Raw genomic sequence first — 16,178 nt, 5'->3', positions numbered from 1 at the left:
GTGTCTGAAGAATAAATGAAAGAAAACAACTGCTACATGTTTACTCAGGTAAACTGAAGTGAACAGGATCACAAAACAAGCAGTCGCAAAGTAAGATGGGCGGGAAGACATCAGTTAGAAACGATTGTGGGCGGACACGATCATTAACCTGTGTGGAAGGAAGAAAGACACAACTACGAAATGAACAGAAGAAAAATGCTGACCGTCGCGAGTGAGAGCGGAAAATAATTGAAAGACCAAAAATTGCTGAACTGTCGTGTGACCGAAGACAAAAACATTTACAATTAATGACGTTTCGCCACGGTCCTACTTCCTGAGGAAGACCCTACAGTCGAAACGTCGTAAATTATAAGTTCCATCGCCTTCGTTCACACGTGAGTACACTTATGGCAGAATGACCAAGGTCTTTTACGTGCCACAGTGGTGACACGGGAGTGGAACATGGATACCGTCTCTGAGTCTGCACATACAGTTGATCCGTTTTCGTCCCGGATTCGAACCCGCGACCATAGGATCACAAATCCAGAGCTCTACCATCTGAGCTACCCGGGCCCCTGTATGCACAAGTCAAGGTTAGACACTTTAACCCTGGATAAAGTGCACTCTCTGTGCAGCCGTTTGTCCCGGACTAAAATCTCTACTGAAACTCGACTCCTGCATAACTGTTATCAGGCAAGAAACGAACAAGGAAAGCAAATGCTAAAACGACACGCCGTTCGTGGTGTGTATTATAATAGGTCTATGGTAATATGCATGGCACCACCCTGTGTTTAATCGGCGTGGTAACTTAATTGAAGTTATTTCCAGTATTTCGGTTTTAAGTCGTAAAGGGAAACTACTCTTGTTAAAAAGTAACTTCGGACGCAGACAGCTCCGGGTGGGGAAAGTAAACGCGTAAAAGTATGTACTGGAACGTGGCTTCTCTCTGCTGACCATGTATTTTGCAAGACCATGGCGCACTTTCAACGAGAATCTGCAAAATGATTTGAACAAAAGGTTTAATCTCAGCTAGAGCTCAACTCAAGTCGTGCAAACTCTTGCCACCGAAGAAGAACGGTAACACACGAACTGACGAAGACAAATATGGCTAGTTTTCCTTCCAATGCTGTTTTTGCTTCCCTCTGTCCCTTTGCACACACAGACTCCTCCCTCCTTCCTGCAGAATATGCTTGAAAACATTCCGATGAAGAATGAATGTATGTCAAAGGCAATATCTATCTCTGGAGACCAGCTTGATAATTGTTATTGTGTGAGTTTGAAGTCATATGGCTCTTGTTCTTATACTGATTTTGTTTCAGTATAATATACGATCAAGATATATAACAATTTCTGCCATGTCTGGTTTGTTATCTATGCTACATCTGAGTGCAATTTGTGGTAGAATGTCCACACTTAGCCTCATTTAATTTAAGACTTCTCCCTTTTTAAGACCTTGATTTATCAGATTTTCTGTTCATAACCTCTGTCAATTTTAATGACCTTCATTTTAAAAATTGATCCTTTTTAAGACCTCAGTATCTTGAATTTTTGGAGGTCTTAAAAGGGGGGTTCCACTGTACACACAGTCTGGTTTCAGGCACAATGACTGAAACCTTCATACAACCGTCACGACTGAGCTTCATTGCTAAGCTGACCTACGCTCATCACATGCTGGACATGTTCTGGGCGTCACAACCACTGAACCACAGCAACCCAGCAGACCTGGAGTCAGAGGAGGTCCTGAATTTTCTGCTCCTGAGAAATAGGGAGAGGATGTCTTCGGGACTCATCACCTGTCTTGCTCCGGCGTCTCTCCGACAACTCTCCCTGCAAGACTGCTGCCACCTGGTGACGGAGGATGTGCTACACATTCTCAGCAAGTAAGGACTGCTTGACAGGCGTAACAAGGATGTAACAAGGATGTTGCAAGAAACAAGACTCTGGGCGGCTTCTAGAATGACGCTTTGACATGCTTCATAAAACATGTACTTGTTCCATTTTACTCTGCTTTGAAAGCAAGAAATTAATGTTGTTTAATTACTGTCTAATTACAAATTGAGAGACATTTATCCTGCCACAAAGGCAGGCAGATTTACAGACACAATCTTCTGCACACACATACACACGTATGCATACTCACAGAGACACAGACATAGACATACAGAGACAGACACACACATACACATACAAACACACTCACACACACATGTATACAAACACACACACACACACACACACATACATGTACAAACACACCACACACACACACACACACACACACACTCGATCTTTCTATTGTGTATGCAGTAGAAGCAGTACTTACAGTTTTCTGTTAGAGAAACGGATCATTATTGCTTGTGGTGCTGACATATGTGGGTATTGTTTCTGTTTGTTATGCTGAGCATTGTATCTTGTTGCTGATTCCACAGGTGTTCGGCTCTTAACACACTGTCCCTGAAGAACTGTGATGGCCTTGACATTGCAACCATTGTGACGTTTGCGCAGTCAGCCTTGACCTCTCTTGTGACCCTCAACCTTAGCTCATGCACGGTCACAGATGAAGATGTTCAGGTAAGTTGTGGTAGTTGGGACGCAGAGAATTGTATGTGGGGGGGGGGGGGGGGGGGGGGGGGGGGGGGGGAGGGTTGTCAGGCAAAGGGTGTGGAGGAGAAGAGAAGGGATAGTGAGAAGCAACAGAAGATATGGGGCCTTTAAAGGGGTGTGTGAGTTTGTGTGTGTGTGTGTCACGGTTAATGTGAGTGTACATGTGTATTTCTGTGTCAAGTAGTTTTGTTTGTGGTTTTGTTTTGTTTTTTGTCTCAGGAGATTGATTCACTCAAGGACATAAGTAAGGTTTTGGGAGTTTTGTGTCGATCAGGTACAGTGTACATGTATGCAAGACAAAACATAATGAAATGTTGACGACACTGTGCAGGGCTTGGTGAGAACAGCTCCACTCCTCAGGCACCTGATGCTGGCCGACACGCTGGTGGGAGACACAGCGTTCCTCGAGGACCTGGCCTCTCAGGCACAGCGGGAGATGGCTCTGCAGGTACGCTGCTGACCACAGTTTGGTGATGGGACAGATTTGGAAAATGGAACACTTAGTGTGTGTGTGTGTGTGTGTGTGTGTGTGTGTGTGTGTGTGTGTGTGTGTGTGTGTGTGTGTAACTATCTTTTGTCATTTAAGCCCAGTTTGCTTGGTGTTTTTGTTGTTGTTGTTTTATCTCAGTTATTTGTGTGCTCGTTTGTTTTAGAATGAAATTGTAAAGGGCCTGGAGTCATATGATGGGACTCGCGCTGTGGAAAAGTGATTTTTTGAGTCACTTGAGAAAAAGTGACTCTATGTAATCGGTCAGTGTTAGTCTGTCCGTCCGGCCGGCCGTCCGTAGACACCACCTTAACGTTGGACTTTTCTCGGAAACTATCAAAGCGATCGGGCTCATATTTTGTTTAGTCGTGACCTCCAATGACCTCTACACTTTAACGATGGTTTCGTTGACCTTTGACCTTTTTCAAGGTCACAGGTCAGCGTCAAAGGAAAAATTAGACATTTTATATCTTTGACAAAGTTCATCGGATGTGATTGAAACTTTGTAGGATTATTCTTTACATCAAAGTATTTACATCTGTAGCCTTTTACGAACGTTATCAGAAAAACAAGGGAGATAACTAGCCTTTTCTGTTCGGCAACACACAACTTAACGTTGGGCTTTTCTCGGAAACTATAAAAGTGACCGGGCTCAAATTTTATGTGAACGTGACTCATTGTGTTGTGAATAGCAATTTCTTCCTGTCCATCTGATGCCTCATATAATATTCAGAACTGCGAAAGTGACTCGATCGAGCGTTTGCTCTTCTTGTTATTATTATTAATTATTACATGTACTCTTCTTTGAATTTTGTAAAAGTTTAAAAACAAATTATGAATAACATTTTATGAATAATATTTTATGTTTTGAAATTCTGAAGACGTGAAGGTTGAGTTCGAAAAGTGTTGTGGATTTCAGAAATCATGTTGACCAGAAAGGCGTTTGGAAGAAATTCAGTCTAAGCTGATGATTGGATGGGAATGACAAAAAAAGAGAGAAAACTTAGCAGGTCTGTGCGTAATGAAAGAGATGGCACTTGCAGCTATATCTACGCTTCACACAAACTGTCTACAAAGGTGGCACTCTCTCAATGCTGAAGAGTCTTAGAAACACACATCTTCAGAGACAGGGGTCTGTAAAATGTATTTGTTATATAAGAGACAGGGGGCTGTGAAATGTATAAGAGACAGGGGCCTGTTAAATATAAGTTATATCAGCGGCGGGGGTCTGTATAATGTTAGTTACATCAGACACTGTCTGAAATATAAAGCTCTAAAAGAGGGTGATGAAAAAACAGAAATGTGACTGCGTTTGAACCCACTCCTTGTAAGACCCCCAAAAATCTTGAAAGTGGAGGTAGTCTCAAAACAGAGATTAAGAACAGAAAATCAGAGAAAAGGGTTTTCAAGGTGATTAAGAGGCTAAATTTGAATCCACAGGTCTTTAAGAGGGGTTTCACCTGTAAAGAGAAGGATGATCAAACCTCAACTTCTTGAACAATGACAAAACAGACCTGTTTCTGCGAGTTTGCTATATGCTTTGTGTGGTGTGTTGACAGACATGGGAAATGACTGGGAAGTTTGCAGCCCAACTTGTGACAGTGGACGTGTCGAGGTGTAGGGGGTTCACTAGCGAAGGTCTGCTCCACCTGTGTTCACTGTGCGGCCCCTCCCTGCGCTCCGTCAACCTGCAGCACACCCAGGTAAGACCTTGTCAGGTGTGGGGTGTGTACCTGCACAACTGTGTCATGTGTGATGCACACATGCATCTACACCGACACGCACACACACACACCCAAAATCATGCATCACTCACACACACACCTCACACACACACACACCTCACACACATTGATTATCTTACACCCTCCATCATTATCTTACACCCACCACACATGCATCTACACACACACACACTCACACACACGCACCTCACACACATTGATTATTTTACACCCTCCATCATTATCTTACACCCACCACACATGCATCTACACACACACACACCTCACACACACATTGATTATCTTACACCCACCACACACGCATCTACACACACACACACACACACACACCTCACACACATTTCTTACACCCTCCATTATTTATCTTACACACCCCATCATTACCTTCTCATTCTTGTGTCTCCCAGGTTGACTTTGAGGGACTGCTCTACCTGTGTGGCCACAGCAGGGTCTCGGCCAGTCAGTATCTCCATAGCAAAGGCTGTGTGTCAAGGTCACCAAACAGGAGTTCACAAGACGGCAGCTGTAAAAGCAGCTTGACGGGTCAGGCTAATGATGTCACGGATCAGGCTGATGATGTCACAGGTCAGTCTCAAGATGTCATGGGTCAGGCTGATGATGTCACGGGTCAGGCAAATGATGTCACGGCTCAGGCTAATGAGGTCACAGGTCAGGCTGATGATGTCACGGGTCAGGCTAATGATGTCACGGTTCAAGCTGATGATGTCACAGGTCGGGCTGATGATGTCACAGGTCAGGCTGATGATGTCACAGGTCTGGCTGATGATGTCACTGGTCAGGCTGATGATGTCATGGGTCAGGCTGATGTCACAGGTCAGGTTGATGATGTCACTGAACCCAGCAATGCTACTGCTTTCTCTCCAGTTTGGGGTGACCCTGGTTGTTTTGGCAACCACAACCATGGTGACAGCAGGGATGTTGATCACCAGCCTGAATTTGCTCCTGCTAGTACCAATGTGCCTTTAGTTGATACAGTCCTCACCAGGGGAGAAAACAGACACACCCATCACCCATCTGAAGTGATCGGGGTTGAACAGGTTGAAGTTCACTTCAAGCTTGCTGAACAAACAGCAGAGAACATTTGTGAGGAATGTATTATTTGTAGAAAGTGCGATGAAAACTGCAATCAAGCAAGTGACAGTGAAGACGTACATGCAACGTATGGCCCAAGTTTACAACAGCTGGGTGATCATGCATGCGCGGAGTGTGTTACTGGAATGAGAAGTGATGGCGGAAGGAGCGTTGATAGAAGAGAAATGAGCGACGCAGTTTGCCGGGGCAGTGCCACCACTGGAGATGATGCCGATCAGCAGAGAGCAGAGTGCAAAAGTCACGGCCACAGTGTGAAATCAACAAGCGGGCAGCAGAGTCGGACATTGTGTGAAGCAGCAGATTTCACGGCAGTTAGTGTGAGTGGTCAGCTACCATCATCAGTGACAGCAGGCATGACCTTGCATTCACCATTGTCAGTGACAACTATGACATCATCAGTGTTGGTGACATCATTAGCATCAGTGACATCACCAAGGGCACATGAGCCACTGTTGACGACATCAACATTACAAGGAACACATCCACATTCACTGACAGAGGCGTCACTGACAAAAGTGTCACTGACATCACAAAAGTCGTCAGTGCAGTCGTTGGCAGAATCAGCAGTTACATTGCCTTGCCCCAAAATGTTCAAGTCAAACCTCAAAGCTTTGGCCTTTTCTGCTGATGTCAAGTTGCAATACCTGCGGAACAGACAACTTCCCCTGACCTGCTTTGAGGCGTGTCTGCGAGATAACCTAGATCTTTGTGAATTGAAGCTGTGGCTCGGTCCAAGACCCTACGGGTGGCACGATGATATGGCCTCTGAAAACGCAGAATGTGGTCGTGTGTACATGGACAGTGTAGTCAGCAAGTGGTGTGAGGAGTTTTACTGTGAGGTGAGTGTGTCACGGTGTATTTGAGGAGTATAATGAATATTTTCATCTGTGTATGTGTGTGTTTATGTGTGTAGGTTTTTCCAGTGCAACATTTAGCGATGAACTAAGGACAGGTAGCACTGTACAATAACATCACACACTGTTTCAGATGGTGAACACTATAGGCAGGCTGTCACCATGTGTGCAACACTTACTGTTGAATCAAGGACAGGTAGCACTGTACAAAAACATTACACACTGTTTCAGATGGTGAGTACTATAGGCGGCTGTCACCATGTGTTAGCAGTGAACCAAGGACAGGTAGCACTGTACAATAACATCACACACTGTTTCAGATGGTGAGTGCTATAGGCGACTGTCACCATGTGTTAGCAGTGAACCAAGGACAGGTAGCACTGTACAATAACATCACACACTGTTTCAGATGGTGAGTGCTATAGGTGGATGTCACCGTGTACGTGTTAGCAGTGAACCAAGGATAGGTAGCACTATACCATAACATCACACACTCTTTCAGATGGTGAGCGCTATAGGCGGCTGTCACTGTGTGTTACATGTAGCAGTGAACCAAGGTCAGGTAGCAATGTACCATAACAATCACACACTGTTTCAGATGGTGAGCGCTTTAGGCAGGCTATCACCGTGTGTGCAACACTTAGCGGTGAACCAAGAGGAGGCGGCAGGGAGCTATCTGACTGACGACTGTGTGGTGCGACTGTTGGACAAGTGCACAGGGCTTGTGTCCCTTGATTTTGCAGGTACACCAAACCTTCCTGTTACTTACTTACTTAGGCCCTTTGCTCCCAGCGGAGCATAGGCCATTGACGTCTTCTGTCGTCAATGCTTCTGTAACGTTGTTTGTTTTTTAGGCAGGGTTGTTGGCCCTACGCAAACCTCTGAATGAGGTGGTCCAAATTTGTCTGACCTCTATCCTTCGACCTGTCCAGCAAGGGTGACCCTACCAGGAGCTGAAGCTCCCGCTGGCATAGCTCTCCGGGTTACTGGGGCACGCAAGCCATCACACCACGACAAGGAATGGACCGTGTGATGGAAACCTTCCTGTTAAGACATCTTAAAATGTGGACCTGTACAAACTTGATAAAATCAAGTCTTTAAAAGAGGCCGGTGGTCTTAAAATGAACGAAAAATATATAAATAACAATGTCACACGCTTTCCTTCTTTGCCACTACTAAAGCAAACGTGTGCAAGATTGTATGTTACACGCTTTAGGAGCATGGCAAGAACGGATTCAAACTCAAAATCGTCCCTCCAAAAGCCAAAAAATGCACACACGACTTTTATTTCTCCTGCTGTTATTGTTTCTTCTCTTTACAAATTCTTCAACGCTCAGAATACTGAAAATGGCATCCCAGACGACAGTACTGTTTCCATACGCGAATTTAGCTTCCCTTGGAAAGTGGCTCGCTCAGGAGGCCTGTTAGTCTGACACTATAAGGACAGAGTTCTGAACATAGATGACAAAGATTCCGGAATGAACAAACATTTCGCGGATGCAGCGCGATGCTTCAAAAGATACATACCGTGACGATGACTGTGACGTCTTTCACATATACCGAGACGTCATTCACAGTTGTTCGGTCACTTCCGTCAAAAAGTAGATCTCTCCACAATGGCTGCTCCTGTGTTTAGGTTTGTCAAGCTTGAGTACGCAAAACGTGTTTGTTCTCTCCTCTGTTGAAGCTGTGAGACATAAATGCTATTCCGACTTGGTCGTGTGACAGAGTTTTCTTCTACACTCGATTAGCTGATGTCTAACTCAACCTGACGGCTTCGTTAGACAATCAATGTAATCGCGTGTGGAAGAAAACGTCTGTCACACGACCAAGTCGGAATAGCAGGTAATGTTACACACACACACACACACACACTCACAAACACACATATGTTGATGCTTGCACACAGACACACGCGAGAGAGAGAGAGACAGAGACAGAGACAGACAGAGACAGAGAGAGAGAGAGGGAGAGAGACAGAGAGAGAGAGAGCAGCACCCTTTGAAATCAAGAAGAAGTTCAAAATAATATTTCAAAAATAATCTGCACAGGGTGCTTTGCTCTGACGGACGATGCATTTCAACCGCTGCAGAAGAACGACACGCTGAGAGCCCTCAACCTGTCCCCAGCCGCCGTCACTCTCACTGCTCCTTTTTTCACTCACTTCCCTCCCTTTTCACAGGTTGGTGTGTTCAGTAGAACCCCCCCTTTTAAGACCTCCACAAATCTAAGAAAATCAGGTCTTAAAAAGGAAGGGCCTCAGTCTTCAAAAGGAAGGGCCTCAGTCTTAAAAAGGAAGGGCCTCAGTCTTAAAAAGGAAGGGAGTCAGTCTTAAAAAGGAAGGGCCTCAGTCTTCAAATCGGGGTAAATTTACACAGGTTAGGAACAGAACGTCTGAGAAAAGAGGGTCTTTTAAAGGAGGAAGTCTTAATAGGGAGGTTCCACTGTATTTTGTTTCTGTCTTGGTCCTCATTTTTACATTTAGTCAAGTTTTGACTAAATGTTTTAACATAGAGGGGGAATCGAGACGAGGGTCGTGGTGTATGTGTGTGTGTGTGTGTGTGCGTGTGTGTGTGTAGAGCGATTCAGAGTAAACTACTGAACCGATCTTTATGAAATTTGACATGAGAGTTCCTGGAAATGATATCCCCGGACGTTTTTTTTCTTTTTTTCGATAAATACTTTTGATGACGTCATATCCGGCTTTTTGTAAAAGTTGAGGCGGCACTGTCACACCCTCATTTTTCAATCAAATTGATTGACATTTTTGTAAAGCAATCTTCGACGAAGGCCGGACTTCGGTATTGCATTTCAGCTTGGTGGCTTAAAAATTAATTGATGACTTTGGTCATTAAAAATCTGAAAATTGTAATAATTTTTTTTTTATATAAAACGATCCAAATTTACGTTCATCTTATTCTACATCATTTCCTGATTCCAAAAACATATAAATATGTTATATTTGGATTAAAAACAAGCTCTGAAAATTAAAAATATAAAAATTATGATCAAAATTAAATTTCCGAAATCGATTTAAAAACAATTTCATCTTATTCCTTGTTGGTTCCTGATTCCAAAAACATATAGATATGATATGTTTGGATTAAAAACACGCTCAGAAAGTTAAAACGAAGAGAGGTACAGAAAAGCGTGCTATGCAGCACAGCGAAACCACTACCGCGCTGAACAGGCTCGTCAGTTTCACTCCGTTATGCACAAGCGGCAGACTACGGTCATTGTGAAAAAATGCAGTGCGTTCAGTTTCATTCTGTGAGTTCCACAGCTTGACTAAATGTAGTAATTTCGCCTTACGCGACTTGTTTTTTGATTGAGAACGACAAGTTATGATCATGAGTTGTTCTTTGCTACTGGTCACAAGTGGGGGTCAGCTAACACGGACGCATTTTTCAATACAGTCTAGGGGAGAAACTGGTCACAAAGCACCCAGTACATGCCAGAGAGATAGGAGAATCGGCACAATCAAAGAAAATACCAAAATCATTCAATAGATATGGAAATATTAAGATTTACTGTGAAAATGCCAGCAAAAATGGCGTCCAAAAACGGGAACGCACACTTGGTGCGTCTTTGAAGACTTACCTCCCGTTCTGTGTTGTTGATAATAGTCGTGTTTGTGCTGTTGTTGTTGAAATAGTATCTAATAAAACTGATGCAGTTCTTGAAATGTTGCAAATTATTGTTGTCTTTGTGAAATGCGAGAGTGTTCTGAGGCGTAATCTGCATACGGCTGATGTCCCACATAGGGTACCCCACTTCGATCAGCGTATCGCTCCAAATGAGCTTCACAGCAGAAAAGCAGATACACTACCAACACACTGCATAACAGATCTACAAGTCTGAGCCAGAATCATTGAAATTTACTTTCTGTATAAAATATTGCAATCAAATTTGTTCACGATGTCCCACAAATAACGCAGGTTACCCTCGCCTTCGATTCAAAGTAACTCCAATCTGACTTAATTACAATCGAAACGCAGATGACGAACTGATTCACCACAAATTTGTGGTATTTTACACACAAATTTCAACTGTGTTGTTTCGCGATAAACAGCCATAAGGCCAAAAAAAAAAAATTGTCTGTTTAGGGTAACATGACCAAAAAAAGTAGGGTCGGTAGGTAGGTAGGGTTTTTTTTTTTTTTTTTTTTTTTTTTTGTGTGTGTGTGTGTGTAAATTCACTTCTTATATTTGATGAATACATGTTTCAAAACTAACGTATAAATAAAACAGAGAGAAAGGGAGAGAAAGAAACGCCAAATGTCTCTTTTTAGCATTTTTACCTCTTTTTTTTTTTTTTTTTTTTGAAATCAAAAAAAAGTTTTTGGGTCGGCGCCAAATCGATAGGGTCGGTCGGGTTACCCTAAACAGACAATTTTTTTTTTTTGGCCTAAACAAACAAATGTGGCGCCGTCACGTCGCCTTGGAAGGAATAACGCAGGTGACCAAGGCTTGTTTCCGATACCTGTCTGATTAAAATCATCGTTTTTTTCACGAATGACGGCTCTTTGGCAGATCTGGTGAGTTGGAAACTGTCTATGAATGTTTCATTTAATGTCAAATGCGTACATTCTTGTCGATATTGTTACCTTTGGGCTCATAAATTAAGTCAATCGTCGTGTTGTCCGAAAGTGACTTTTGTCAGCATAGAACTTACTGTGCTTTGATCATTGACTGAGAAGAATCTTCCGATGACACTAGTTCATTTCACTACGCGACTGCAGATCTGCAAGGAAACTTATGGCAGGGGAAATAAGCTTAACTGAAGACGAATAAGCGGAGTAACTGTTCTTCAACGGATTGCTCTCACTGATCTAAATATTTAGATCTTGTCGTCTGCTAGTCTGCTAGTAAGTTGTCTTCGGTCGTGTGAAAGTCACATCTATTTCGACTGTGTGCATCGATCCGTGTAGTGAAATGTTGATCTTTGATGATTTGGCAACATAACTTCGCTAAATGTGCTTCGAGTGTATCTCCCCGCCGCATTTGAAAACGTCTTTTAACAAGACCATGTTTCGACAGCCCAGACGGGGAGGATCCTCGATAGCTCACAGGGTATATAATGTTTTCTGCCGTTTTTTGAAGAATCCTTTCAAATTTGCTACAATACAATACAATACAATACAATAACTTTATTAATCTCTAAAAGAGAAATTACATTGCTGAGCGTTTGTGTCCGTAATAATAACATACATAAAACATTCAAAATAAACATTTGTTCTTTGTCCTGAGAAAATATAGTACATTGGTTATCACATAAGAAAGTATATTAAAAATAAATTAACATGCATTCACCATCAACAATGCACAAAAGAAAGTCAGCACCTTGCCGGTTATCACATATTGTCTAAGAGAGTAGAATGCAAAACAAAATCAACAATACTGAAACAATACAGAACACTGACCCCGTGCATCAGAGCGACAACACCAGCATCTACCGCCCCACCTGAGAATTGAAGATGTGAATTGCAGATGGAATGAACGAATTTCTGTAGCGTGTGGATCTTGCGGTTGGTTGTCTGAATCTGTTGCTCCTGTCTGTCCGTCTACTGTCAAATTCCGGTCTGAGTGGGTGCGAGTCGTCAGCCAAAATCTTCTGTACCTTGTCAGTCAGTCGTCGTTCATGTGTTGATGTGAAATTGTCCTGCTTCCTCCCAACCACCCCACTTGCTTTCCTGATGAATTTATCTAATCTATCCCTGTCTTGCTTGTTGATGTTGCCACCCCAACACACGGAGCCAAAGTACAACACACTATTGCACGTTGAAGTGTAAAACATCTGAAGGATTTCTTGTCTGATGTTAAAAGACCTGAGTTTTCTCAAAAAGTACAGGCGAGAGTGGAGTTTCTTCACAAGGGCATCAGAGTTTGGTTTCCATGTCAACTTATTGTCTATAATCACCCCCAAATACTTATACTGCTCTACCTTCTCTACGACCTCCCCCTTGATCACTATCTCCCTGTGTACATGTTCCCCCCTCCTGTTGTCCATTATCATTTCCTTTGTCTTCCCCACATTAAGCTCTAAATAGTTGTTTTCACACCACCCCACAAACTTATCTACCTCCTGCCTGTAGTCAGAGTCGTCGTCAACAGTCAGCAGTCCGGTCAGTCCAGTGTCGTCAGCAAACTTGGTTATGGGGCAGGAGTCACTAGAACTTCTGAAATCTGCTGTGTAGAGAGAAAAAAGAAAAGGTGAGAGTACTGTGCCTTGTGGTGCCCCTGTGTTTGTGCAGATTGTGTCTGAAACTGATTGCCCCCCCACCCACCCTATTCCAAAAGTACCTTATGACACGACTCGAGTGGCAAAGAACATTCTCTGCAATTCCTGTCTCAGTCCGTGCAGCCGTTTCGGGTCCTATCGTCATCATACAAACATACACACAGACACACAAGAACCAGCTTTAAAAGTTAGATTATGTAGGAACCATGTGAACCAGTGATTTTTTCTTATGTACAACAGATACTACAGTATTTCTGCTTTATGAAAAGCAATATTTCAAAAACAAAACTAGAGATTTGAATTTTGACCACTTTTCCCCCTTTCTGTCACCAGTACTGAAGAACAACTCATGTACATGTGAATTTTTTTTTAAATAGGTAAGATCTGAAGATGTCATTTCTGATATAGAATAGATATGATATAGAGGAATCATCTTCAGAAAGGCCAGCTGGTTGCAACCAATTTAAAAAAAAAAAAATGTAGTTGAATTTACTGTGTCAAACTATACATACATCATATCAGCTGACAGCGTGGGACTTGTCATGGTGTGAGGAGTTGGATGAGGACTGTCTGAACCGCGCTCTGGCCTGCTGTCCCTCCCTCCTCTCCCTCAGTCTGCGTTGCGGCCCCGTGACCAATCACACTCTTGGCGTCTTGGCACGTCACTGCCCCGCTATCCAGCGTCTGGACATCTCTGGCGTCAGCGAGCTGGAGGATGATGGGATTGTGTTGCTGAGCGCTGCGCTTCGGAACCTGACCGTCCTTGACATCAGCCGCAATTCTAGTGAGTGTCGATTTAAAAATAGAATTGAACCTCTCTTATAATACCTAAAAGAAATCTCTGAGAAAATCAAGTTGAATTTTTATGACAGAGGAAAAAGTGTGAGGTCAAGGACTACCAGTACCAAAATGTTGGGAAAAATTGCTGAAAGTTTCACGGCTTTTTCGCTGAAGAATATAATTCCTAGGAATATTCTTGGGATAGTGTAGCTCCACAAAACCTTATCACACGATAACAGTTGAAGCATGGAAAAACTCTTTGAATGCAGTCAAAATCGGAACCACTGATACATTCACTATTAACTGTCCTGAACGCCAAACTGTGACTAGTAAGTGTAACGTCTTAGGTCTATAACTATGATGTTGCATGACCACTGTAGACATGGAACCACTATAGCGCATTGGTACTGTACTTGTGGTCAAAGGGAAACAACTGCATACTTACCATTATTGTAAGATACCAGAAATGTGTTCTTCACATGAAAATGCATGAATAATTAATTTGAGTTTGTGAATATGTATGTTTTTTAGGACTAAGTGACAGGTCGGTGCAAGCACTGTTGACCTGTTGTGGAAACATGGAGAGCCTCAATCTGTCCTGTATACCCTGCATCACTTGTACCCCTTTCTTGTCTATCATTGTTGGTAAGTGTGTGTGTGTGTGTGTGTGTGTGTGTGTGTGTGTGTGTGCGTGCACCCCTGTATACCTCACATCACTTGTACGTCACCTTTCTCACCTTTCATTGTTGATTAGTGTGTGTTTGGGGGGGTGGAGAGGGGGGATTGTGTCTGGGGTTTCTTTGTATCGGTCTTTCTATCTGTGTTAAATCCCTGCCTATCTGTCTATGTGTATATATGTCTGTGTGTCTTTCTGTTTGTGTGTTTATATGACCGTCTGTCTATCTGTCTTTGTCTAGATACATAATATGATCCCTGTCAGTCCTTATGTGTCTGCGTGTTAGAACAATTGTCTGTTTGTTTGCAAAGGAAAGGCAAAAAAAGGAACATTTATTGTATGTAGGAAAGCAGGAGAAAAAAATGTATTTTTCAGTGCATGTATTATCATCAGGCCACTTAATTACTCCTGCTGGCTGTCTTTCTCAGTCATACACACCCAACACACAACACCACAGCTATAAGTCACATACTACTCCACACCTACACGCCACACACTACCTGCTCGCTACATGCCACAACTTATGAAAGCACTGTAGATCTGTGCATGATCAACCCAAACTCTTGTGTGTTATTACAACGCATGCGTACCTTGTGCAGGTGACAGATGGGATAACCTGCAGACCGCGTTCCAGTCTCACAAGAAGCAGAAGGGAGGAGAGCGAGACAGAGAGCTGAATGCTGACCAGTCCAGCCCTCCAGGCGGTCAAGGCAACATGTGGCGTGCCCAGCGGTCAGCATCCTACGGCCGTTGTCTGAGGAGTGTGGACCTCAGCTACTGCAGCTTGGTGGACGAAGAGGCCATGAGGGTGGTGGTCACTGTGTGTCGCAGTGGACTGGACGTGGTCAACTATTACCAGCAGAAAGTCCTGCCTTATGACGTGACTCTGTGACCACTGTATATTAGTCACTGACAATTATTATTATCAGTTTTGCCACGCTGTGTTTGGCTGCTGCATTACTGTGCTAGCCAAGGCGCTTCCAGGCATAATTGGTGTACTTTGACTGTGTCAGGTTTGTTGTGTTGTATGATCAGTATGGTCTGTGAGACTGCTCCTGGTCAAACTGACTGTTTCCAACCTCTAACAATGATGTTATATTACTTGTTTTGCCGTAAGTCACTAAGTGTGTCATCGATGTCTTCCTAAGATTGCTAATTATTTTATTATGCAAACAGATTTGTGAGGATTGTTGTCACTGAGTGCGAGACTGAGAGTGTGTGGGAACGAAGGATTAAATATGGTGAAAATGGTGTGTGTGTGTGTGTGTGTGTGTGTGTGTGACATTTAAAAGCCTGACCCGAACTGATATTGATGAGCCGAACTCTGTTTACATGGGAAGGAGTGTGCCTCTAGGTTTCTTAGTTTAAACTTAAAAAAACCAAAATACAGGACAAACAAATGAGGAGGACGAGGGGGAGGGGGTGTGGGCCAGCATGCAAGTTCACCTGATGACAGACATATAATGTGGGTTTGAAATCTTTTGCGAAAGTACTAACAGCACAACCACGATGCAAATGAAATCCTGGTGTATCAATCTCATTTCCAGCCGACACCCAGCTATCATAATGGATATATTTACACCAGACTGAAATGTTGTTTCCCGGTCAAATTAAAGAGGTACACTTATTTGAGGGAGAAAAGCATGTCATTCATGACCTTATATCCAATGGATACCTGCAGTATGATTTACTGTGCGGAT

General features: G+C 43.2%; 1 protein-coding gene across 3 annotated transcripts; it reads left to right on the top strand.

Moving 5' to 3' along the window:
- Nucleotides 1-843: 843 nt before the first annotated feature.
- Nucleotides 844-15,729, top strand: LOC138958336 (uncharacterized). 3 transcript variants are annotated; one of them, XM_070329450.1, is made up of 11 exons: nucleotides 844-1,056; nucleotides 1,577-1,859; nucleotides 2,409-2,550; nucleotides 2,915-3,031; nucleotides 4,630-4,773; nucleotides 5,223-6,767; nucleotides 7,381-7,525; nucleotides 8,834-8,964; nucleotides 13,545-13,806; nucleotides 14,334-14,447; nucleotides 15,078-15,729. In XM_070329450.1, exons 2-11 carry the CDS (start codon nucleotides 1,582-1,584, stop codon nucleotides 15,368-15,370), a joined length of 3,171 nt encoding a protein of 1,056 aa, XP_070185551.1. In that variant the 5' UTR covers nucleotides 844-1,056; nucleotides 1,577-1,581; the 3' UTR covers nucleotides 15,371-15,729. The 3 variants fall into 3 exon arrangements, with proteins under 3 accessions (XP_070185551.1, XP_070185553.1, XP_070185552.1); XM_070329452.1 differs by having other exon boundaries at nucleotides 849-900; XM_070329451.1 differs by having other exon boundaries at nucleotides 852-996.
- Nucleotides 15,730-16,178: the final 449 nt, after the last annotated feature.

The sequence above is a fragment of the Littorina saxatilis genome, linkage group LG2 (genome assembly GCF_037325665.1).
Source record: "Littorina saxatilis isolate snail1 linkage group LG2, US_GU_Lsax_2.0, whole genome shotgun sequence".
In the NCBI taxonomy this organism is placed as follows: domain Eukaryota; kingdom Metazoa; phylum Mollusca; class Gastropoda; order Littorinimorpha; family Littorinidae; genus Littorina; species Littorina saxatilis.
Note: the sequence above shows the minus strand (reverse complement) of the source record. Positions and strands in the feature narration are given on the sequence as shown.